Source organism: Perna viridis, chromosome 10 (genome assembly GCF_037379345.1).
Source record: "Perna viridis isolate PV_CMFRI_1.1 ecotype Kerala chromosome 10, ASM3737934v1, whole genome shotgun sequence".
In the NCBI taxonomy this organism is placed as follows: Eukaryota; Metazoa; Mollusca; class Bivalvia; order Mytilida; family Mytilidae; genus Perna; species Perna viridis.
In genome coordinates this window covers 9,090,608-9,118,462 of record NC_142454.1, presented here as the reverse complement: position 1 = coordinate 9,118,462, position 27,855 = coordinate 9,090,608, and the positions used below count along the sequence as shown (strand labels likewise).

At 32.8% G+C, this 27,855-nt stretch overlaps 1 protein-coding gene across 2 annotated transcripts; it reads left to right on the top strand.

Annotated features, from left to right (window-relative positions):
- On the top strand, positions 1-27,590 carry LOC148604426 (ATP-binding cassette sub-family C member 5-like). 2 transcript variants are annotated; one of them, XM_088549302.1, is made up of 32 exons: positions 1-176; positions 1,532-1,684; positions 3,336-3,461; positions 4,024-4,188; positions 5,189-5,336; positions 6,723-6,870; positions 7,182-7,267; positions 7,648-7,821; positions 9,038-9,100; positions 9,371-9,455; positions 10,876-11,024; positions 12,233-12,340; positions 13,082-13,235; positions 13,515-13,582; positions 13,914-13,985; positions 14,421-14,545; positions 15,037-15,109; positions 15,502-15,705; positions 15,899-16,049; positions 16,966-17,100; positions 17,489-17,673; positions 18,165-18,368; positions 18,878-19,007; positions 20,501-20,783; positions 21,328-21,514; positions 23,304-23,393; positions 23,579-23,762; positions 24,123-24,282; positions 24,693-24,777; positions 25,393-25,500; positions 26,244-26,408; positions 26,845-27,590. In XM_088549302.1, the coding sequence occupies exons 2-32, from the start codon at positions 1,548-1,550 to the stop codon at positions 26,947-26,949; spliced, it is 4,257 nt and encodes a 1,418-aa protein (XP_088405428.1). In that variant the 5' UTR covers positions 1-176; positions 1,532-1,547; the 3' UTR covers positions 26,950-27,590. The 2 variants fall into 2 exon arrangements, with proteins under 2 accessions (XP_088405428.1, XP_088405427.1); XM_088549301.1 differs by having other exon boundaries at positions 13,082-13,244.
- Positions 27,591-27,855: the final 265 nt, after the last annotated feature.

Genomic DNA, 27,855 nt, shown 5'->3' with positions numbered 1-27,855 from the left:
CATTCTATGAGGGTAAGAAAGTGGGTTTTAAACAAGCGTGTGATTCACCCCTCCTGCATTATTGTTTCATACATTTGAGGACTAGTCTTTTAAAGACGCATGAAATGGCTTAGGTGTGGGTCAGCCATACAAGTGTAAAGTTGATAATAACACAGACAAAAAACAAAAAAAGACGTGTAAGTACAGTATAAGTATCATATATATATTGATAAATTAATTCTTATTTGTTACTATAATTTTCTCTCAATGAATAGAGGACAAAGTCCTAATAACTGTAATCAATACGAGTTTTGTTTTACCTTAGAAGGAGGGAGAGCCCGATTTTAGTCTGCAAGGAAACAAACCTTAATACCGAGTACGGATCGTAACTAGTTTCGTATCTTTAACAAACTCAGCGAGTATTCAAGGGAACCAAGATTCCAGTGGAAATCAAAAGAATGTAGTTCAGAGACATAGACCAGATATGGAAAACACACACACACAAAACAAAGAACATAAAATGACCAAAAACAGTACATACAAAATACCAAAAGTAAATGAGCAACTCGGACTCCACTAAAAACTGGGAGCATGGACCAGGTATACTTAGGATCTAGCTAAACGATGTTCCTTCTTTTGGATCAGATCAGCTATAAATTCAACCTCATAAGAGTGGAGGAATAGATCAGCAGGTAGAGGAGCACAATTTGTTCCCATTGGAATGCAGACGGTTTGCGTCCACCACAATTATGTTATCCATAAAAAAATCGAGCATTCTGAAAACATCCTTTTCAGTATATATGGAAGATGATTTGGAACAGGTTTTTTTTACAACGTATGAGGAATCTCTACCAAATTCGTATCTGTGTATACATTGAAGTTTTTATATTAAAGTTTTGTTAAATTAGAGAGGGCTTAAATAAGCTAGTTAATATGACTTCTTTTGATATGCTCACACCACTCGAATTGTCTTGCCTTCTTGCGAAACCGTTTATCGTCAAGTTATTCTGATGATAAAAGGGATGATTTTCATTCCCTTTTGTCAACTAACCGTTTTTAGATGGTGACATCCACTTGTCACGATCGTAATGGTGTTTACATATCAAAATTGGTTCGATTTGCTCGTATTTTTTTCAATGGTTCGGATTTTAAACATATATATACCATGCTTATTCTCGTAATAATCCTGCTGCCCAATGCTATTCATTATGGCATAAATTAGTTTAAGTCAGATAAAATATACAGAAGCACCAAATAATAATTTTTAAAATGCATCGTCAAAAATCACATCAGAGACCAATAAAATTAAGGAGAACTTATCTAAAAGTTTTTCACATTTGTAAGTGTAAGCACCAAACCACATCGTAAGGTATGATTTGTTATGACCTCGGACGTAATTATTCAATATTAACACGCGTAATTTATTTTAATGGTTTTATGAATGGGACCAGATAAGTGCCAAAAAACCTACTTGTTTGTGAAAATTTAAAACCATTTTATGTTATTTTACTATTCTGTCTGCGTTAATATCAGCAGTTTTTTTTTTTAATAGGTATGTTTTAGACACAATGGCGAGCGAGAAGAAGAAATCTTCAATGCCCGAACTGAGGAGGTTCAGTGTGTTCACTGATATACAGTCAGCTAATGAAAAATACACTTATGACAACCCTGCGATGACCAATGGTGTCAGTGAATCAGATATACGGTAAGGGTCGTTAAGTTATTATTGATCATTTTACCTCGAATGCGGGAGGTCGTGGGGCCAATCCCCCCGCACGAAGACTTTACATTGGTAGTCTTTGTTCCCCACCAAGCACGCGAGACTGATTGGTTGGCTCGGAGTCGGAAAAAAAGTGACTGACTACGGTGGCATACCTACCTGCGAAAAAATGCTTATTGAAGGCTAGCGCAATAAATATCCGTCTCTGTGTGTCAGACTAACACAAAGCAGGATTTGCTGGATTAGTTAATGGTTTTCGTTCCAAAAGACATGAAATATTTGCAATAGGACGTTAAATCATAGTCAATCAATCTTCAGTCATTGATACTTATCCCATAATGATTTACTTCTTTTTCTTAATTTATTTCTCACTAGTAGTTCACTCTGGAATATTTACTCTTTTTAAATTCCAATTCCTAGCGACGTATTCATCGCTTATTGTTTTTTATATGTTTCATATATAATTTACCAAAATTTAGCAATACAATGAAATTCGGAAACCCCAAAACACTAAGGCATGATAGAACTTTTCGGTTCTGGAATTGATATCTTTATCAGATTTCGCGGCTTATCAATTTCGCGACTAACACTCTATCATTGATACATCGTATTAGAAAGATACTTGCTTGGGGTAAACACATTTTTTTTGTATTTTTTTTCTTTGCTCATGGAATTAGCTAAAGTTATTGCGCACGAAAATAATTTGATTTACATTATGAATGTTAATATATTTGAAAATTGAAGATTTTATGTACTACTGAGACAGTAGATGCATTTTATGTAGCACTCCAACTATGATTCAAGCAAAGCGTGATAATGGTTAGAGAGCCTACATATTTTTGTTTATTGATATATTGTTTAAAATGCTTTAGTAAACAGAAAATTACACGTGGCCTTTCATAGAATCCTTGTTCATAAGATAAAAATTATATAGAATGCACTGCAGAATATAAAATTAAGGGAGATAACTCTGTAAATGAAACTAAAATACAATAGAAACTATTACATTTTCAGTGTATTAACTCCTAAGAGCGGATACATTTGAATGAGTAATTACACAGTCCATAATATAAACCTATAAAGCAACTTAATAACAAAAATAAAAATGTGTAGCCTTTTTGGGATGTATCAAATTTTACAGAATTTGCATGATTCTTACAAGGACTGTTACTTAATTTGAAATATATTTTGCTTTAATCTGCATTTCATTCGATCGATTTCACGAACACTGAACACACGCCTTGATCTTTTTTAAAATTAAATCTCAGGTAGATGAAAAGGAACCATACATAAATTCACCCCCTTATCAGAATCTATCAATACTTGTATGAACGGTTTTATACATTTTGTATATTTGTAAAGTTAGTTTCACTCATCAGCAATTATACACATAAACATAGATAATAACAGATTAAAGTGGTGATAAAAAAAATACAAAGATTTTAATGTGTTTTACGTAATATACATGCGTTGCTTTAAGAATAATTCAGTTAAGCAGCGACCATTCATTCATCTTTTTGGCTTGAATTTCTGTCTGGAGTCTATATTTTAATTTCACTGATTTTTTTAATATGGTCTTGTCATTTTTAACTAAGAGTTTAGAGCGGACAAAACAAATTATATTGTTTATTCATAGTGTATTCCAAAACACTGATGTAGTGACAGGGGGAGGATTAACTACAAGTGTACCATCGGATCAATCCTCATCCAGGAAATATTCTACAGCCCTTAAAGTCCTAAAACCATTCAGACCATCCTCAAGGTAGGTGATTGCCATACATATGTATACACTTCTATAATGTTGTCAGATATTAAGAATCTAACACCGCTAAGAAATCTCAGACACCCAAGGTTCAGATTTCAAGAATTCTAACGATGGTGTCTGAGATTTCCTAATCTTGCATTTTCTGGCCGATTTGGTTTTTTTTTTCTCACTTTCTGATTTTGTGATTTACAACTTTCTGCATACCGCTATGCCCTGGTCATAAAACGTTTCAAATGTGACGTCAGTGCTTGCCTCTTTAGTAAGAAAATTAAATCAAGAAATCCAGTTCAAATCATTACTTAATTGAATATTCATTAGGTGATAAAAAAAAATGCTATTTAACTTTATGTAATGCATTAAAATGAGAATTAAAATATAAACACAATTGGTTTTATAAAAAATATCCCTTTTTTTTAATCTTGAACTTCCTACATACCTGATTAAATGATGGTGATGAGAGATAACTTTTTGAAACACGTATACAGCATACCAACATTTGCAATATTTACTTGGTTTTTTTTTGTTAAATGTTTAGTCTACCAAAACTGTTTTTATCTAGAGATGGAACATTACCAATCAACAAAACGGGTCTGTTATCTTATACGTTTCTTACTTGGATGACACCATTAGTGATGAAAATGTACAGACACAGAAACGAGGATCTCGAAGAGAGTGACATATGGGAGTGTTCCGAATGGGAATCATGCAACATCAATACTGACAGGTTAACAGAGTTCCGAATGAAACACACGAATTAACTGGGCTTCGTAGTTAAACTGCCAATTAAATTGATAAATAAAATTAAGAAAATGATGTTTTTTTTAAAAATTGGAAAGTAAGTCCTACATGAAAATATTACAACTACACCTTTTTTTAAAACAAATAGATTACCCTTATGAGGATTATTTTTTTCACTTTCAAGTGAGTAAATATCAGCAAAAAATACCGAATTGCGGATTCAAGTACGTCTAAGACCAGAACATGAAAGCGGGCAACAAAGACAATCCATATATATATACACAATGTAGCAAATCGAATGAAATATATTACATACATGTATAAAAAATTAAGGATAAGGAAAACAAGACGAAACACAAAAGGATACGGTGTTTTCGTTGCGGAGTGGAAAGAATGTAAATCTGTTTTAGTTGGTAATCATACATTATTAAAAGTGTTAAAGCAAAAAATGGTGTGAAGAAAACGGAAAGAAATGACGTAATTGTAAAAAGATGTGATTTTTTTTTTTTTTTTCGTTTTTTCTTGAATCCTAATATCGTATAAAAATATATATTTGACCCAAATGTACATCATTCCATATTTAAAGCACGTATTAGCAAACGTTATAGAGCGTTACCGTCTCAGGACATAAAGGGGTTAAAATTATGATGTTAGTGCAGAATTTAACATTTGACTGACGTATTACACTTCTGGGTTTTATATGGTAGATGTAAGATAATAATACAACTCTGCTTTGAAAGAATATGAACTAAATATTATCGTTGAAAAGCAGTGGTGTACATATACTATAACATGACATGATTAAATATGAATATATCAGTAGACCATAAGACTTGCTGATTGACGCGTAATCTTAATGTATGATACTGATAACTAAGTTTTTATTAGGCATTCATTTAGTTTATCCACTCCTTTTTAAACTTATAAATGTGCACTGCAATTTTAAGAAAAAAAAATAATTTGGTTTTGAATGAATTTATATTTAGATTAGAATCTCTATGGAACGAAGAAGTAAAATCAAAAGGAGAGAAGAATGCATCAATGTTTACATGCTGGGCAAAGTTCTGTAAAACACGCATCATTGTCAGTCTCTTTATTGTGGCTATCAATGCTTTGTCAACCTTTTTTGTTTCGGTAAGGCATTTGATATGAAGCAGGTTTAATTTGTAAAAGTAAAAAGGGTTCAGGCTATTGTGCATGGCCTCATCGATGCAGACCCTAGTTTAAGGAGGCTTGAGGTGACCTGTCGGTGGGCCGAGTTGTTTTATATGTTCTGATACGAAGCGTGCTGATTCTACGTACGGTGTCTTTTAACATCCGTCTTACATAACGGAATGTAGCCTATACCGGTGTCCCTCCGTCTGTCTAACCGTCCGTTTTTCCCACTTCTCATAATGATTTAAAAATGCTTCTACCGATTTTTGTGAAACTTTGGTGGATTGTTTATTTTGGTTGATGTCCATTTCGATTTTTATTCATTTAAGAATTTTCGTTTTCTTTATTTTTATTTCATTTTATTTATTTATTTTGTTTTTTTTTTGTTTTTTTATTTGTTTTTGTTTTTTGTTTTTTGTTTTTGTTTTTGTTATGTTAAAGTTTTTGTTTTTGTTTTTTGATTATTATATGGGACTTTATTCGTACAAAAATTGGAAGATTTTCTGTTTTTTTAAATATAACTCATAAACCCCTGCAACAATTTCAAGCAAATTTTTGGTGAATTATTTATTTTACGCTGATGATGAGAGCTCCTTTTCAATAACGTGAAAATGCGTCAAGCATAGTTTTTTTTTACTAGTCCCTTTTCCGATTTTATCATTTTGTTTTATTTTTTTTGGGGGGGGGGATTTTACATTTTTGCGTAATGGGTTTTAATCCAGATAAATATGGGCATTTTCATTTCCTGTTTTTGGACTTTAATTCAAGAAACGCTTCTGCCAAAATGTCACAACATTGTGATTTTTTATTTATTTTAATCTAGGGTTTATATTCTTATTTATCATACCATACAGAAACCAATAAATCAATACTTGGATTTATAGAAAGCGCTTTGACTATCCGTCTGTTTGTCTGTTCATGTTATCTTTTAAATATTTTATTGCAAATATTTAAGTTATTTACTCTTTTCCATTTTGGTCAAAATTGTATCCTGTGTTATGTATTTGATTATAATATTAATTGAGAGCTGTATGCTCTATACGTCCATTTGTTCAGGGTTCTGCCTCTGCGGATGTATAAGTATGCACTCTGCGAAAAATTTTATTCTCATTCGGAACTTAAATTTTGCTTGCTCTTTATCCATAACTCTTGCAAAGTTTCAGTGGATGCAACTTCTCAATCTTTCTCATGTTATATATCTTAAATTCTTGTAAATCAAGCTTTCGTGACTGAATTTTAATTGATTAAATTTGACCAGTCTACCGAAAATTATTCTTCATTACAGCGGACCAATAATATTTTATAAGTTTCAGAATACATTTTATCATTATTAAAAAACATAACACTGTTGTTATTTTTTGACAGGGATATGTTATAAACCAAGTATTGGCATACATAGAATCATCAGAAAGTGACCTATTGTTTGGTTTAGGGCTAGTTGCAGCAATGATGGTTGCCAATATCATAAGGGCTGCATCGTTCTGTATCATCATTATATTTGGCGCCCAAACAGGTAATTAAGTGGATAATATTGTCATTTAAATTATTTTTGAATTTGCAATGAGTTTTTGATCGATCCTTAAGTCACATTTATAGTTACACAGCTTTTATCAAGTTAAACGCTATTGACAACTCATTAAATTAAAGTATTACGATATAACGATATAACGCAGAACATAATATCTGTTTTAGCTGGTCTAGTGGTTCGGAATATTGGACTTGGCGTAAAAAAAGTAACATCGTCCTGTAATGAACTCAATTAACTCCTATGGTTAAAAGCACGTGTGTCTGCGTCGGAAATGCAATATTTTTTTTTATTTTTAGGTGTACGGTTTAGATCTGGTTTTCTAGGAATTGCTTACAGAAAAATACTTCGGCTTCAGAAAATTAAAGGAAAGAGTTTGGCAGAGGTATGAATTTGTTTACCCGAAAACAGGGTAGTCTTAAATATCTCGAAAGGGGCGTTACCCTAAAACAGGGTAGTCTTAAAATATCTCGATAGGGCGTTACAAAACATATTATGGAAAACTTTAATAATCTATAACGATTGCTGTTATTTAGTATTTCCCTGATGATGAACCGAAATCAAAGAGAAAAAATGTAACGATGACAACCGTTTGTTTTGTCATACTTTTTATATTTGGTTTGTCCTGACAAAATCCAAATATTGCTGATAACTTTTCAATCCTTGAGAAATCCCTTAAATTTCCGCAAATGTATTTTGTTCATATTAAGTGCCTAGAGTATTGATTACACGTTTGACATTGATATAATTTTAATAATCTTTCAGGCTACAAACATATTTGGTAGTGATGCTGTTCGAGTCTTTATCAACAGTATAACCTTTGTGTACATTCTTGCCTTACCTATATACATGATAATTGGCGGGAGTTATACATACTACCTGATTGGTCCATGGTGCTTTATTGCTATAGCAGTCTTTGTACTGTGTTACATACTTCAGGTTTGATTCTATAGTTTTGCAGTCGTCGTCTGTTTGTCGTCGTATCTTAAAAAATATAAATCTCTAACGATTTTTTTAATGGATCCCTTGGTATGTATATATTCCGTTGATTCTTCTTAGAAAATATCAACTTGAATTTAAACAAGTGCTATCTTCAGAAAAGATAACCGACTTAATTTTTTAATAAGTTTGTACATTTCATTCAAGAAAATAACATATGGCACACAAGTTAAATTTTCTATACAGTTTTTTCGAACGCCACTAAGTAATCGGTATTTGGCCAATCTGGAAACCAAATTGCGATCAGGTGACTTGTGTTTCCATAGAAGAGCGTCCTTAAGGTCAAACTACTATAAGAGTAATCGAGGGAACCAAGGTTATAATCAAAAGAATGTAATCCAGGGACAAAGACCAGACATGGAAAACAGACATACACGACAAAGAACATAAAGTAACTAAAATCATACATACAAAGTAACAAAAGTAAATGAGCAACTCGGACTCCACTAAAAACTGGGAGCATTATAAAAATAGAAATATCAAACAAGCAACGTGATAATAAGAAAACTATTTCAAGATACAGACACACACACAAAAAAAATTATAATTTTCAAGAAATAAAATCGCCAAAAATGAAAGTATATTATTCTACTGTGAAAATGAACTCACTTCAGTAATATATCATATTTTGTATGTTACAACCGATCAGTTAAAAAAATATCTTGTTATACAATGCCATGGTTGGAACAAAAGACAACCACTAGGCGAGAAATGGGACAAAGCACCAAAATTGACAAAATAACTAAAGGAATGCACACACATTCAAGAACAAATGAGAAACCCTGATAAAACAAAGAGTATGCACCGGGTCCTCAAGAAGCGCAAGAGTTATCTGCTTTCCTACAAACACCCCTTCCGAACCGGGTTACCCATGTGGTATAATATATGGGTTGAAGCACAGGAAGTAAACAAAAAACATTATGAACATACCTTTTCTCGTGGTGAAGAAATTCACGATACTGGCTGTCGAACCTTTGAAGTAACGACGTTAGTTTGGTGGCAACATAATCTTATTTAGCCTTGTTACAAGAAGTAAAGCTCTGACTAACGTGGTATGATATAAAACTCCAAATACAAGGGCAAAAAGGGGTGTTGCCACAGACAAATGAAAAATTGACAATTGGAAATTGAAAATGAAGATTAAACATTATTGCAGGGAGCATTGACAAAGGGTGTGGAACGTATGCGAAGAAAAACAGTACAGCACACAGATAAAAGAGTAAGTAAAGGTCAATGATATAGTCATGCAATGCAAGATATGAAATTGTACCTTCTAATTGAAGATTTCTGCAAATCAATAAAGCATAAAGACGATTTATATGAAGAAAACATGGAATAGTGTATTTCTTATGAAAGATTAATCTTAATGTTCTTTGATCACATCACAATGGCAAATACTAGTAAGTGTACATAAAAATATAAAAATGGGACTTTTCAAGTCTTCCAAAATCATATTTTGGGTAGTAATGGTAATGGAGAATAATTTCAGGTTCGGAAGATGACAGAAATATTGAACAGTATAAAACTGTTAAAGATGTACGCCTGGGAGGAGCCATTCCGGGAAATTATTTCAGGTTTATATAACATTGTCGATCCCTTAAAATATAACGGTCAAAATACGATGTGTTTTTACTCATTTTGTAGAAGATAGATAGCAGAGTATGAAAATGATAGAAAAAAATGTATGTTAATGTATGAGAAAATGAATGTTTTATCTCTTAAACAGAGGTACATATCAATTTAGTTAACCAAAAATAGAAGAATTGAATATAAACATAATATAATAATGGCGTAAAGATGTTTTGTTGTATCACCATGGAGATGAAATGAATACATTGACAATTCGATGAATGCACTTCTATATGTTTTCTCTTGTATTGAAAGAATAATCAAGGAAACCAAGATTCCAGTGGATATAAAAAGAATGTAATCCAGGGACAGACAAGACATGGAAAACAGACATACACAACAAAAACATAAAATAACCCAAATAATACATATAAAGTAACAAAAGTAAATGAGCAACTCCACTAAAAACCTGGAGCATGGACCAGGTGCATCGGTAGGATAAGCGTCCTATCCTTTTATAGAAACAACCGCCGAGTTGCTCATAAAAACATGGAAAGGCAAGTTGGGGTAGACGAAAGAGGAAAGGAAAACTATGATACGTTCAACAAATCAGTTTTCATGGTGCAGATGGATACACCGTAACGACCCACGAGTTCATGATGACAACCATAAAACTTCTGTAGTAATGACTTCAATTTTGCAGCAACATAACCTGTTCCAGAAGCATACATGTAAGAAGTCTAGTGCGATACAAAAAGTCTGCATAGTTACGGCTGGCTCTCTGGCATAACGTATGAGTTGTGATATGAAAACTTAATACGCTGAAAGGATGTTTCCACACATGAAAGGAAAGTTGACTAAACGGAATGAAAAGTCATCGCATTTGTCGTATAGTTTGGTCGAACGTTTTCCTTTACCATCAATAACTAGGTTAATGTCAAGATATGAGGCTGAGTTCACAGTGTCTGTAGTATCCTTTATCTCAAGTTCTTTTGGGTAGATGCGATGTATCAAATCTTCGAAATTAGGATTGTTTAAAGATAACACGTCTTCTATATAGCGGAAACTGAGATTAGAGGATATAGCTAAACAATGCTCCTTCTTTTTGATCAGACCAGCAATAAAGTCAGCCTCATCAGAGTGAAAGAATGGGTTAGCAAGAAGAGCAGCATAATTTGTTCCTATTTGAATGCCGACCGTTTGCTGAAAAACGCGTCCACCACAATGGATCAAATTACGAATTTGTATTCACGAAACGTTGTCTTTTCAATATGATATGTTTTTTGCGCATTAACCAACATTGACATACAACTGTATAAACTAGTTTTTGTTATAAACTGGAAAAGTATCACAAAATCAATAAAAGACGGATTAACATCATCGTGTGCAGATTCGGTAACTAACCCACATATTCTTTGTTTTCAGCCATTAGGGAACAAGAGAAAAAGTATCTCCTTGTTGCTACAATAATGAATTCCATTAGTACAGCTGTGATTCCCGTGACTCCGACGTTAGCAGCAGTGGCGACGATAGCAACATTTAGGGCTTTCGGAAATAACATTTCTGCATCAACGGTAAACTTAGGTTATCGTTGTTGTTGTTGCTGTTGTTGTGTGTGTGTTGTTGTTGTTGTTTTAATTTTATTTAAGCTGGACACATTGAAATAGAAAGACTTTTCCTTAATCGACGATAAGAAATTACTTTGATCAAATTACGAATTTTTAATTTTTAATTCAACGTACAGACGCAGTTGCAATCATAGGTCTATATTCCAATCCGCTAATTCAAACTCCATGAACTAATCAAGTTTCTACAAATCCCAAATATAGTTACCTCTACAATAACGAAAAGAAAACAATATAGTCTATATCATACGAGTTTCCAATCGTATCATTTCTATGCCTTGCTACATCTTTTTTTATATATATCAAAGGGTTTTATTTTAAGTTTTGGAGTCAAACGTGTATTCTAAAGCTGCATTAGCTGCCAAATTTGTTCAGTTTTGATTTAACTGAATTTTGCTGATTCAATGAAATAAGTTTGTAGTAATGCAATTGAAGCAATAAATGTCAATAATACCTACAGAATATTGTGAAAACGTTTTTAAATCAGAGAAAATCGATAGCTCTGATCTAATTATTTTTCGCCATTACTTCCGAAGATTTCCGACGGCACATTCACCTGGGTTAAAAATACTTTAATCTTGAAAAAAAATAACAATAACGGATACACAGGTAAGCATGTGTCTTGTTTTCATTTCATTTCATCTATTTCTTAATTAGTTTTTAAATATATAATGACCATATTTGTGCCACATTATATCATAATATGTAAATTTCAAGAGTATCCTTGCGTTATATTCGATTCTTTTTTCTTTTACGGCTCGAGTCCGTCGGTCTTTCTTGCCGCTGAATAACCACTTTCGCTTTACATTCAGACTTGTTATTAAAGAAGCGACCCTTTCGGCACATGCGGGGATAAAGTTCACCAGAAGTCACATGAATTCGAACTTATCTAGGTCGATTTTTTGTCTTGCAAGACAACAAATACATAGACACCTATTTCATGTATTTAATGCATGTTATGTGTGGGTATCATATGAAATTATACAGAAAAAGTAAAATTTAGTAGAAATGCGTATTTCAACAGAAACAAAAATTTACAGAAATGACAGCTAATGCAGCTTTAAAAGAGGAATATGAATAACCATCATCATTTTTTCCTGTCTGTTAAAATTCATTATGATTCTCTCTATTTTTTTTTATTATTATTTCTAATACAGGCTTTTGCAGTTGTTGGTACACTACAATTTCTGAGAATAATAGTCGCTCTTATCCCCTATGCAACTAGAATATTTGGTGAAGTTCGCGTCAGTTATAATAGAATGGAGGTATAACGATTGTAATATTTCTTATAAATAATTAAAAGTCAGGCGCCGAATTCACAAAAAATCGTAAGAGTAAAGTTGATCGTAAGTAATGACGTCCCAACCTAAAATAGTATTGTGACGTCATAATTTACGATCAATTTCACACTTACGACTTTTTTTTGTGAATTCGACACCAGTACTTTTTATCACAAGATATTGTAATTAAAAAAAATACTTTCCCTTTCCGTTCTATTGAACCATGTCTAAACACGACATTGCATAAGCTAGAAATTGTTTTCAACGACAAAGTTTGATAGTTTTAAATTTATTTTTTTGAATTTATGCTGCATAACAAACTTATATAGACCACTCAACTGTTCAAACTGGCATGCAAATCTACAGTTTTAAATTTTATTGAGTATCATACCAGATTTAATGTATGTCCGTGAATCATTCATCTAAACTTTCTTTCTTGTTGCCAATTATAAAATATTCCATCCATCCTATTCCAAGGTTTATACAAATTTATATTGACACAGTTTAGAAATTTATACTGCACGTAGCAATGTGATTCGACCTAGCTTATTTTTTTCTTATAGAAAACTTTATAATATTTAAACATGACTAATATATGTATCTACAAGTGTGGCAGACATCTTTAGTACGGATAAAAGGTTATGGTTATCTATGACTAGATATAATGGTATGCATTAACTTAACATAGAAATATACTGCCATCCATTATCATATTCTTTCTTACAGAGGCTACTCCGTGAAAAAGAATTTGAACCACACGGAAGTGACTGTAGAAGTCCTCTCAATGCCATTGAAATTGATAATGCTTTTTTCATGTGGGAGGACACTAATATATCAGAAAAGGAAGAAAAAGCCAGGAAAAAAAAGAGAGAGTCAAAAGGTGTCTTAAGTAATGTTCCTTTCTATGTAAATTCTTTTACAGATGAATAGAACTTGATATTTCAGAAATAACTGTGTACCATAATAAAGAAAAGTATGATATCATTAATAGAAACATGCTGGATTATACTATATTCTATTCGAGATTTTTATGTACCTTCTTTTTTTTTGGGGGGGGGGGTGTCTTATATGACTAAAACACGGTGGCTTTTATATCCAAGATTAAACTACTATACTTGCATATTTGTCGTATGCTGAACGATCATTTAATTTTTCCCAGGTCTTACAAGTAATAGACAAAGTAAAGGATCGTTTCACATTGAAAGGATTAATTTTACTGCACAAAAGGTTTGTATGAACTTATCAATAAGAGTTTTATGGTGTGCATTATATCTGTTTAAATGTTCGATATATCAAACTTACCTCATTCAAAAACATCTCCTACAAGATTTTTTGTTTGGTTACATGATTTCATTTACGGCATGCCTTTATTTTTTTTATTTTATTTCGGCGGTTTTTATTGATATTACCACTATAGATGTAACGAGATAATAGTTTTATAGTACATGTTTCAGATTATTTATTTATTTTTTTATCATTATTTTATTTTATTTATTTATTTATTTTTATTACTTTTTTTTGCTAAACATTCCGAAGAAACTTCTATTTCTGTTTTAAGGGAAAGCTAATAGGAATATGCGGACCCGTTGGATCAGGAAAATCATCGTTGATTTCTGCCATACTGTCGAGGGTATGTAATATTTCTGTTCAAATGGTGCATTATTCTTTTTGTACTTTGACGAGCATTCTAAAATTAAGGCTCCAATTGAACAGAGGGTGTTGAGACTAGTTTTATGTTCTTCCTTAAGTTTTTTTTTATTTTTATTTTTTTTATTTTTTTTTTATTTTTGACTTCCTCGGGACTACATTAATTTTATCAGGGTCAAAGGTTGACAAATTTTGTAAAAGGTATTGTCCTTCTAAGTCAAATTTGACTTCTGTATACATTAATTCGCATATAACTTAATATTGGTTCCATGCAATGTGAATTTATAATAAGGTCAAATACACACTACAAGAGCTGCATTTCATTTATCGAAGTTCCATGAATCTCCATTAAAGCGGTTTCCGTGGAATTTACCTATTAATATTTATACATAACTTGCAATGGCTACTTTGTATGTAGATGCCGTTTATATCCGGTCACGTTGCAGTAGACGGAAACATAGGATATGCAGCGCAGCAAGCATGGATTTTCAACGCTACCGTACGGGAAAATATTTTGTTCGGGAAACCGTTTGAACCTGGAAGGTAGTTATGTTCAAAACAAAGGAAACATAATGGATGAAAATACAAGAATTAAAAACACCAACTGGTCCATCATAAAGCAACCTTATCCATAAGCTTGTTCTGAAATATTTCAGTTAGTAGACTAGCTAATATCAAATTGTATATAATGAAATTTTTTTTTTCGAGACTTCGTTTGCTATATGATTATTTTGTATAACTACTGTTTTAATCATTTATAATGATAATGATAAGATTTTTTCTTCATTATAAAGTAGGGACGGAGGGTCTGTCAAAACATGAATGATTCACAATCTTTAAAAGATGTCGGGAGTGACGTATCCAGTTAGTATGTGATTTTTTTTTAAAACTAGACACGCTTCTTATGTTATAGAAAGTTTCACATGTTTCCGTTTGTCCAGACGTAGCATTACGGTGCTTTATGGATAAAGTTGAATGTAATTTGAGAAATAGCCCCATCACTCATTGGCTTTTTACATTTTGTATACTAAAAGGTATCAAGATGTGATATACGCTTGTGGATTAGAGTCAGACCTAGCTATTCTTGACAATGGTGATGAGACAGAGGTAATTGATTTTGAGCACCTTTTCCATAGATTATCCGTCGAAGTTGAATAATTTCGTGTATACATATTATATACAAAGAATGTATTTTAAGAACGATATAACCGTTAAAACACTTTTCCGCAAAGTATAATTTACATAGAAAAATAGACATTGATCTAGAATAACTATTTTTTTAAACTAAATTAAATTATGACAAAGCGTATCAACCGTGGTAATCATGTAATTTGTACGTTTTACAATCGGTTCCAGAGACGAAATAGTGTCTCATTCTCAAGAATCCAACACATCTTCGATTCAATCAAGCTGCAATCATTCTATATGCTAAAAAGTACCATCTTGGATGTAATAGTACATGAAAAGCTATGTTTTAAGTTTATTTTTGTGAATGTTAGATCGGGGAGCGTGGGGCAAATTTGAGCGGGGGGCAGAAACAACGAGTAAGCCTAGCAAGAGCTGTGTACAGTGATAGTGATATATACCTCCTAGACGATCCACTATCGGCAGTCGATGTGCATGTAGGGCACCATTTGTTCCACACGTGTATCAAAAAGAGGCTTGCTGGTAAAACAGTAATTCTGGCAACCCACCAACTTCAGGTATAATATATAAGAGGGCAAATATAAATTTACAATTAAAGATCGACTTGGCCTATTATGTATGTAATGACAATGGCTATTTAAATTCAGGTTTAGCTATATATTTCATTTTTTATTTAACAATCTGCGGAAATATGGCTATAACAAATATTCTATCTTGATATCTGGTAAAGTGTTTTTATGTCTCTTTTAGTATTTAAAGCACTGTGATCAGATCGTTGTTTTTGATGACGGAGCCATAGTAGAACAAGGTCACCATGATGACCTTATGACCTCTAATGGATACTACAAACAAATGATGGGGAAGTTCCATTATCATAACAACACATCAATGAAGAGTCAGTGTAAGTCTTAAGAACATTGAATCATAATTATTCAATGTTTACACTTAAACTTAGGGGGTTATAACTTTAAAGTTCAATTGCTGTAATATATTGAATTATACTGTTACTTGCAATATATTTCTTCGTTAGTTAAATATAGATATATGCACTTATATAGACAATTTTTATAAGAGTTTGTTTTATTATTATTTTTTTTAATCTATCAAAAAAGGAACAACGAGAACAAATGTGGTCATAATTTTTCCTCAAAGAGTCATCAAGGGAACCAAGGTTATAGCGGTAATCAAAAGAATGTAATCCAGGGACAAAGACCAGACATGGAAAATAGACATACACAACAAAGAACATAAAGTAACTAAAATCATACATACAAAGTAACAAAAGTAAATGAGCAACTCGGACTCCACTAAAAACTGGGAGCATGGACCAGGTGCACCGGTGTGGTAAGCGTCCTCTGCTTTTCTAGAAACAACCGTCGAGTTGCTCATAAAAAGTCAAGTCTGGGGTAGACAAACGAGGAAAGGAAAACTATGATACGCTGAATAAATCAATTTTCATGGTGTTGATGGATACACCATAGCGATCCACGAGTTCATGATGATGACCATAAAACTTCTGTAGTGATGACTTCAATCTTGTAGCAACATAATCCTGTTCCAGAAGCCTATTTGTTAGAGTTCTAGTGGAAAATTACATATGTTTAATGAATCTGAAGCTTATTTAAATGGAGTAATCAGTTTTCCTTTGATATCAAACTTAATTTCAAAACGTTATTTTACAACGTTAAAGTTTTACTGTATATTGTTTCTTTTTTTTGGGTCTCTATGAATAAAACAAAATTGGATGAAATTTTTACAAAACCAGAAGAAAGAAACTTATACTAACCGTTGCTAATAATGTGAAATGTATGTTTCAGTACCGAAACCATTAAAGAACGAAGCAGAGGAAGATGCGCAACCAACAAAATTATCCACTGAAGATAAAAAGGAAGATGCGAATGGTGCTCCAAAAAGCACATCCACCAAAAACATTCAAGAAAATAAACCAAAAGGTACAATAATTTCAGGAAAACTTGCAGCATTATTAAGTTGAATGTTAACCCCCTACCGACCCCACAAACAGTTAGTTAAAGTTGCATATACAAAATCGCCCTGTCTGTCTATCAACATCATCTTCAACAGCTCAAAGGATAAAATATTATGAAAAAGATATGGTATTATATGTCAATGAACATGGCAGGATATATAGTTGTTGTTGAAGGGCTTTAAAGCGAGTAAAACAAACTATAGGATTTTATAATTTACTCTATTCTCAGCAGGTCTATACTCTTTATGGGCTTGCTCACAGTATTTCTAGTTAGATTTATGTTTCTTGTGTTCTTATACCTTGGTATGTTGTAATAACTATGTTCTTATCTACAAATTCAACTTTCTTGGTAGGACAGCTGATAGAAAAAGAGGAAATGGTTGTTGGTAATGTGAAGTTTGGCACCTACAAATCTTACATTAGTGCGGCTGGAGGATATATTGTATGTTTGTTGGTGCTGTTTCTGTACAGTCTTGCAATGGGATCTGTTGTGTTTTCTGATTGGTGGCTTGGTATCTGGATCAACTCATTAGAAATGGTTGGCATTTTTACATACATTGATATATGATACTAGATTCTACACGTGTTACGTTAAGATTATTTGTTTTCAGTGGTATTCATACATTGAATTTCGAAAGATGACTAATTAGAAACGATAAGGAAGAGAGATTCAATTCTTATGTCTTGCTCAATAAAGTTGTTGGTATGAGAGACATGAGTGCTGTTCTGTTATACCCCCTCGCATATAGACCGGAGGTTTTGTTGGTATGAGAGATACGAGTGTTGTTCAGTTTTACCCCGTTCGCATTTAGACCGGGGGTTTTGTTTGTTTGTTTGATTGTTTGTTTGTTTGTTTTTTTCTGTTTGTGTTTTTTTGTTTCTTTTACCAAAATTTGTCGATTGACGAAAATAAGGTACGTACTCTGCTTATTAGGAAATTTTATGTAATACTTTATTGTATATCAACTTTTCGTACGCATTATTATGGTTTTTACATAAGATATACCTTTTTTCTGTTGTCTTTAACAGCCTCCTCCGTTACAAAACCTTACAAATGGACAAGTGAACGGCAAAAATCACTCGACCATGACATTCATCTCCAATTTAACGACGGCGACGACGATAGCACCTGCCGTTGATAACACATCCGACAATTTCTACTTGATTATTTATGTGTCATCATTGGGAGGTATCCTTCTCCTAATGATATTGAGAGGATTTGCTGGAGCTGTGGTGAGTACTTCAAAGGTGACAAATTAAGGAAACTAGTTTTTTAAGGCTGAATAATTGTTATAATATTTTTTTTTTGCAGTGTCATAGTATTAACTTCATCTACAATTATGACTTCATTAAGTACACCAATTTAACAAAATGTGTTATTTAGAAACTATTAAATCTATACGAATAACTATTAAATCTATAAGAAATATGTTGAAAATAGTTTAAATACAAACTTGTGTGCTGCTCTTGCATTTGATAAACTTTTTAATCCACTGGGGACGGAATAGGATTTGGGGAGATGTAGAGGCGGCGACCTTACATTTCGATTTTTTAATGAAAACAATATGTATAAACAAAAATTCCATGGGGATTTTTCTATTGAGATATGGCTAATTTTCACATGAAAGTAAAAGAATAATGGAGTATAGGGGATGATATATCTTGTAAGCGGGAAGTTTAAACCATTTACCATTTAGGAGCTGTATCGTTATACCACTGTTTTATTTTTTTATTTATCAAAGACAATGATTCATGCATCAGTTAAACTTCACAACATCATTCTAGTGAAGGTACTGAGAGCGCCTATGAAGTTTTTTGACTCCAATCCTACAGGAAGGGTACTCAATAGATTTTCGAAGGATATGGACGAAGGTATTGTATATCTTTAAGGAGGTAGACCTAGGGTAGGGGACATAACTCTTGAAATCAGTGATATATTTGTATCATATTCAATTTTACTTAAGCCTATCAAGCTTTCATTTGAAACAGAATGAAATCAGTCCAAGTTACTTTGATGCTTCCATGAGATTTATGTAAAATAATGATCATTGATATTTAAGAGTTGTGCCCCTAAACCTAGGTCTACCTCCTTAAATGCATGCATTTATCATTGCAACCATCGTTGTTTTTCCAAAAAAAGATGGTACACCTAGATACAAATATATAGTTCTTTGTAGAGATTCCTCATACTTTGTAAGAAATAATTCCAAATCATCTTTCAAATATACAGAGGAAGATGTTTACAAAATGCTGGAATTTTTAATCGACAACATATTTGTCAAGTGTGGTGGACGTGTTTTTCAACAAACGGTCGGCATTCCAATGGGAACAAATTGTGCCCCTTTACTAGCTGACCTATTCCTTCACTCTTATGAGGCTGACTTTATAGCTGATCTGATCAGAAAGAAAGAATATTGTTTAGCTAGATCCTTCAATCTCAGTTTCCGCTATATAGATGACGTGTTATCTTTAAACAATCCTAATTTCGAAGATTTGATACATCGCATCTACCCAAAAGAACTTGAGATAAAGGATACTACAGACACTGTGAAGTCAGCCTCATATCTTGACCTACACTTAGAAATTTGATGGTAAAGGAAAACTATTGATCAAACTTTACGACAAACGTGATGACTTTTCATTCAGAATTGTCAACTTTCCTTTCATCTGTGGCAATATCTCTTCGACTCCTGCGTATGGAGTGTTCATATCGCAACTCATACGTTATGCCAGAGCTTGCCGAAACTACGCAGACTTTTTGTATCGCGCTAGAACTCTAACAAATAGGCTTCTGGAACAGGATTATGTTGCTACAAGATTGAAGTCATCACTACAGAAGTTTTATGGTCGTCATCATGAACTCGTGGATCGTTATGGTGTATCCATCAACACCATGAAAACTGATTTATTCAACGGGTCATAGTTTTCCTTTCCTCGTTTGTCTACCCCAGACTTGACTTTTTATGAGCAACTCGGCGGTTGTTTCTAGAAAAGCAGAGGACGCTTATCCTACCGGTGCACCTGGTCCATGCTCCCAGTTTTTACTGGAGTCCGAGTTGCTCATTTACTTTCGTTACTTTGTATGTATGATGTTAGTTACTTTATGTTCTTTGTTGTGTATGTCTGTTTTCCATGTCTGGTCTTTGTCCCTGGATTACATTCTTTTGATTACCGCTATAACCTTAGTTCCCTTGATTACTCTTTAACTGAAAGTGATGATGGTTATGTTGACAGAATTGTATCGTTAGAAATAAATCATTGAAGAAATATCATTGCGTCCTTTCATTATATAAACCGTAATTATATGTTTTTTTTATCATATAAGTTATGAGAAAAATTCTCTAAAACGTTATTTTGCATTACAGCTGATGTTTTCCTACCTCAACTTATTGATTCACTGCTACAACTTCTGAACACAATAGTTTTGTCTTTATTGACAACTGCAGTAGTGTTGCCTTGGGTACTAATTGCTATGGTACCTGTCGCCATCATATTTGCTGTCATGAAGAACATTTCTAACATCTCAGTTCGACAGATTAAAAGATTAGAAAACGTCACACGGTCACCACTTTTAGCACACGTAAACACCACTGCTCAAGGTCTCAACACTATAGTTCCATTCAACCAACAGAAGAATTTTACTGAAAGGTTTGTAACTTCACGGCTTATTTATCTATGATTGGCCTTTATTTTGTTCAGTCAATCAAATCAAGTCAAATAAGCTATGTTTTGAGTCGGTAAGTTCATAGCAACAATACAACATAATCTTTTAGGCACTTTTATAACTATCACGCGACTCACGAAATTCAAACAAAGCTTAAAAACTTAACCAGTCAAATATATTGGTTTTTTTTTATCTATGGATAAGAATGATAAGCAATTGCAATTACCATGTCCATCTGTCACATATTGCTTTTGCTCGATGATTTGTACCGTATCTTCCCTTTCCAGGTTCCTTGCGTGTCTACATTCGTACAACTTGGTTTGACAGAAATGGTTGAATAAGGGTACTTTAACTAGACAATGAAAGCATCGTTTTTTTTTTTCATTTAGATATCTAAATTTATAATTTATGTTCTTTTTTTTTTTTCGGTATTTTGTTTAGTAGTTGTAGCTATGCAAAGTTGTAGTTTTTCCAAACATCAATTATTTATTTTGAAAGAGTTTTGTCTATTTTACATGTTCATTGTAGTGCCTTTAAACTGATTGACGTGACTAGTACAGCTACATTTTTGTTTGAATGTGGAATGCGATGGGTTGGTGTAAGACTAGATTTGACATCTACCGTAGTTAACGTTGCAACTGCTTTAGTCCTTATTCTTACCAAAGGTTCAGTTGCCCCAGCATTAGGTGGACTTGCGTTAATGCAATGTGTAAAGGTATAAGTCTTAACACATTCAAAAATACCATTCATATTAATATTGTAAATTTGGGTATGCTGTACATTAAGAGTTAATCTCTAATCCAAGTACATTGGAATATCTTAATTCGAGAATAAACTATATACAATACTTCAAAACCAAAATATAATCGATATTGGAAGCCAAGTCAGCACCCAGAAGGAATTACAGCCTTAGTGTTTTACAGACTTTGAATTTTGTTTTATTATTATTTAGAATTTCTGTTGTACTTTTTTTAAGAATTATCGCCCTTTAAATTGATTGTTGTTGCAGTCATATTGACGACATTTCGGAATTACGAAAACATTATATGAAATATGGTAAGCTTTGTACCGTTAAATATAACCTCAATGGCCGCTTTTTTCCTAAGTCTGTTGAATAACTTTGCGATTTATGGATTGTTAATTAAATGTTAACACAAAATGTTTTATTAGAGTAACTGTTATCTCACTTTTATGTATATCTATCTTTATTTGTATGTGGCTTGTGTATTCGAAGAGATATTTAAATATCTAGATATTTAACGTACGTTATGATACACAAAATCATTCTTTATCTAAAGATGTGGATTACCAATACAAGACATGCTTTATAACCTGTATTGACATTTATAAATATTCAATGCCTAAAAGCGACTTAGCTTTGTAGTGTAGCAATGCACAGTTATATAACGTAGTTAAAATGTGGAAGTGTTAATTATCATATTAGGCATATATAAAATGATGACCATTATTATCACTAATGCCATCCTGCGTAAAAACTGATGAATAGCTCATTATTTTCTGTTCTCAACAATTTATGTAAACGTATACGACAAATTACAAAGATGTTGTCTCCAGGGTAGTTCTCCTGATTAATGTAAATTGATACTCATCGTGAATCTGACTCAATATTACTCCATCCAATACATGTACACTAATCAACTTCCTATGCGTATTTTGTAACTATATAAATTGTATTGAATTGTTTTCTGTACCATAGTATTATGGCGTTTGAGTAAATGAGGACGTGTTATTATTTACCCATTTGTTCTTTTTAACATTTATCTTCCAGATATGTGGTCGTAAAACTTATTTTTACAAAACATTGCACTACCTAGGGTAAGGGACATAACTAATGATATCAGTGAAATGTTTGTATCATATTCAATTTCATCAAAGCCTATCAAGCTTTCATTGAAACAGAATGAAATCAGTTCAACTTACCTTGATGCTTACATAAGATTGATGTAAAATGCTGAATACAAACATTCTAATGATTTGTAAGAGTTGTGTCCCTTGCCCTACGTCTACCTCCTTAAGTGTCAGCATATTTGGTGTCACCATTTGTGCCGGAAATGTTTGTAATATCTAGAGAAAGGAGGTATAATCCGCGTTAAATAAGACATGTAAGATAGATTTTTATTGGAACATTTTAAATAAATGTTCATTTTTCACCTTTGATATCTGGCAAACTGACAAGGGAAATACGCCGTATATATATAATCAAAGTATCAGAATGTGACGAATCTATTTGCTACACTGCTCCATCGAATCAAATTGATACAGGGAAGATATATAAACGTATAGAAAGGTCTGAAAAATTCCCAACGATGTTGAAACTGTTCAAAATATAGCCTAGCTGGCCGAGTGGCCTAGGGCGCTGGACTTTGTGCAGTACGAGTTCGAGTTCCGCGGAGGGAACGACCAAACATTTGCATCGCAAATTTGACAGTTCTAACATCGTTGGGAATTTTTCAGCCCTATATATATTCTTATTCTTTTTAAAGGTTGTAGGTATAATGCAATTCATGATCAGAGTGATGAATGAAGTTGAGGCAAGATTCACTTCGATAGAAAGACTTCACCATTACGAAAAAGTAAGTAATCATAATCGATCGAAATAATATATTGTAGGACATTTGTTTTTTTAGAATATTTTATTTATCTGGATGGTATTATTATAAAGTATTTATTGATGTAATATTTAAAAAAAAAATATCTTTGTTGATGTTTCCTTTAACATTAATTGCTTCTATTCTGAAATAATGTTACTTTTTTCTAGAATTTAGACGCCGAATCATCGATATGTAATATAACACCAAATGACAACTGGCCGAACGAAGGCAGGGTCATATTTTCAAAAGCAGAGATGAAGTATCGTGAAGACTTAAAACCTGTCCTTAGGAATATATCATTTGATATTTATCCTAAAATGAAGATTGGTATCGTCGGCAGGACTGGAGCTGGTGAGGAGACCAAATTTAGATTAAACTACTATTTTAATGAAATGCAGTGCAAGTGAACATTACAAGGGCAAAATCTCATTTTCCATCATTCTATTGAAAATATTTTGAACCAATCCAGTGATACAGAGATAAAATTCACCCTGGAGTAAAAATATTGTGTCAGATCGTTGGGATTTGACATGCATACTTTTCTGTTTTTATTTTTTAATTTTTTTTTCACTTTGCCTGATTCTTACAAATACTTACACGAAAGTTTCTAAACATGTTGTTACATATTGTTGTTGTTGTTTTTTGTTTTTTGTTTTTTGTTTTTTTTTTCCTTTTCGGATTAACTACCCCTTCTTCTTTACATGATACTAGGGAAGTCGTCACTAGCAGCTGCATTATTCCGTCTGGCGGAACTATCGAATGGTCACATCTACATTGATGGCATTGACGTGTCGCTGATTTCTCTCAAAATACTACGTTCGCGTTTATCAACAATACCTCAGGATCCAGTATTGTTTGCAGGGAGTCTAAGGTATCAACTAAAACACGTCCTTTAAGACGTTTATATTGAAAGTAGAGAAGATAAATTTGTTTCGCGAGTTAGATTGGGTCGCATGCTTAGATCTGCCATCTGTCATATCACTGGATAACTTGTAAAAAATAATCCAATTCATTATATAAGTTTATACAATATAATAAGAGAACAGAACACGCACAACATATTTTAATATAACATAAAATACATTGTGTCATCCGTATCAGTTTATGTTCTGTATATTCACATACACTTTATGGATGAAAAGGCCAAGGTAGAGGAACATGACCAGTAACACTGGTGGAGTAAACGTCCGGTGTTTTCCAGTTGAAATAACGTTTGCGTTTTTAAGTGGAATACTTATGAATGACGTGCTCTTAATTCTATATTCTGTTTATTTGATTAAGATATAACCTCGACCCATTTGGGAAACTGAAAGATGAAGATCTATGGGACTCCCTTGAAAAGGCTCACGTGAAAGAAAAGGTAAAGGTTGTTTTAAAAAAATATATATCTGTTCCACATGATAAAGTGTACCGATTCGGAGTTGAAAGAAAATATACTTTTTGGCGTCAATTGAACGTTGTCATATTTTTTGTACCTCTGCCAATTTCCGATGTTTCCACAAGTGAACTTAAGAATGAATCAATGAAACTTGAATTGGGAAATTTTACATGTTGAATAGGCATCATAAGTAAATGTGAAGTAAGATATGTTTGAATTAACTTTGAGCACAGGAAGTCGAGTGTTTGATCAAATAATACCATACCCTATAAAAAGTGGTAGTCACTGCTTCTTCACCTTGCACACATAATGTCGGGAAAGGTTGATGACTTGTTGGTTCAGAAATAAAATAATGTATCCGAATTGGGAGATATGCCTATCTGCAGGTTGTTGCTTTCTGTGAGCTTTCACATTTGAATGACTGATCTGACGTCCTCGTCCGGAAATGCATGATATATCTTCCATAGAATGTTATGCCTCTATCAATCAAAGTGTTTCTATTTTTTAGGATGCCCAATGTAAAAACTCAGCAAATGCATTTTTAGAAACAATCTGTGTACAACAGACCACAATATTTTATTTTTATGTATGATATAGGTAAAGCAGTTAGACCAAGGTTTAGACTTAAATGTAGAAGAAAACGGAGAGAATTTCTCTGTTGGAGAAAGACAATTGATTTGTCTTGCCAGGGCCATACTCAGGCGAAATAAGGTATGCGTCAATATAAACATTTGTGGTCTTGAACTTCTACTATACTTTTCCTGGTATTTTAATTTTACGTATTGTATTTTTTTTGAGTAAGTCATCCAAGGACATTCAATAAATCTTTTACCGTCAATTTTCATTCAGAGTTTATGTAGACATCTCATACATAAACTCCAACAACGTTTTGTGATATCATGTCTGAGATTTATATAAGATTTCTTTTGTTTGGTTGTTTGTTTGTTTGTTTGTTTGTTTTTGTTTGTTTGTTTGTTTGTTTTTTGGGTTTTTTTTTATTTTTTGGGTTTTTTTTGTTTGTTTGTTGTGTTTTGTTTTTTTTTCTTGTTCTTTTGATTTTTTGTTTGTTTGTATTTCGTCTCCTTTTGACACTGTTTATAAGATAGAAAATTGAACGATTGAAAGAAAAAGGATGTGTTACATCCCAATTTTTACGAGAGAGCAAAGTAAAAAGTAAAGTTAGAGATCCGTGTAAATGTTTAGTCTGTAACTAGTTATCACAGCCACTTGATAGTTTCAATGAAGCATTTAAAGGTATGCAGTACTGTATGATATATGCCAGGACTTGGTCAACATCATTTTCTTGTTAAACAAATTTTGTTTGTGTTTTGGTCAAATGGTTTTGATAAACACAGTTTTTAAAAGTTTACTTGGGGTAGGAATATTTTTAATTGATCTTAAAACTGAAGTTATAACTACATAAAAGTATTTAAAAACGTTTCTTTTCGTTGAAGATATTACTTCTTGACGAAGCAACGGCATCAATAGATACACAGACAGATTCACTCATTCAACAAACAATAAAAGAGAGTTTTAGTGACTGTACGGTTTTGACTATAGCACATCGATTGAACACTGTGCTGCACTCTGATCTGGTATTGATAATGGACTATGGTGAGGTAAGGGTTGTATTTCCAGGGCAATACTCAGGCCTTGATTACCCTTTCATATTGTCATGCCCTGTTTTAATAGACGTATGTCAACACGTCGTAGAGATTCTGGGGCGAGGAGGGCGTTAAAGATTTTTTTCAATATTTATCGTCATTGAAAGAGCTACCTTTGTTGTTAATTGCTTTACGATTTTGTATTGCGTCAGAGTTATTAGATTTTACAAAGCAAACAATATTGGCTGGTGTTTTGTGGGCGTTACCGCATTTGTTGGTTTTATATTACAATACATAAAGACCCCGCCACACCAATCGAACACCTAATCCCAATGTTTGGTATAAAATACACATCACAGGAACCAGCTTCGAATGAAAGAAAAATACTTTATAAACTAAAATCATCAACACAGCGATATGGTTTTTAACTATTCTTTTGTATGTTCTTTAGGTTATTGAAACCGGTACGCCACAGGATTTATTGTCGGATCCACACTCGTATTTCAATGCAATGGTAGCTGCTCAAACTGTGAAGACTCCTACTTCATCGGATTGAATGAAGACTTTGTTTTTTACTAAATAGATTTTATTAGATCTATATTTTTAATAGTACAATGTATTTGCGTTATTAATGACCATTAATCAGTTGCCATCTTGACTCAGTTATATTTAAAGTTATAAATGAAAACACAATAAAAGTGTGTGAAACAGGAAACATTACATCAAAGTTGAAGTTAAATATGAAACGTTATCACATTTAGATATCAAGAAGAACGTTGTGAAAACTGGTAGGCTGAGGAGCAATTGAATAGTGGGTGACTTTATCCAACGAGATACGATTTATACCTATATCATATGATATAGTCAAAGAATAACATGTAACAGTTTTAAGAAACTGTTAACCAAAAATATTATATTGTAGTAATTACAATCATGACCAATTATTACTTCGTATTCTTATTTGGCAAAGTAGTGTGGTTCCAAAAAAATGGTTTCTATGCAACTAAATGTTACATAACAATTAATTTGTTGCATTACCATCTTATTTAAAATAATGGATTACATCATTTATTTATTTTTGTTTTTGATCGCTTGAATTGTCAAAGAAATACAAGCTTAATCAACATCATACGCGATACACAGATGACCATTGTCCCCTCGATGCAGCTAGTCATTAATAAAAACTGTTTTTGTTGAGTCTAGTTATCAACGAGACGTTCAGGTTGAGTGTGAACTCGACCAATGAATGAAAAAGATTTTTATCCATTGTTTGGGGATTTGAAAATAGAAAGCCCTATTGAAAACGGTCACACAATTTGGGCTTCTCTCGGTTTGATGGGATTATATATACCTGATGCTGACGTATTTATTGGTCAGGATGCAGAAAACAGATTGGAATTTGTTACATATCTGGGCCTTTTTTTCGTTTTATTTTATCATTTTGGTTTGTTGATTCATGTTT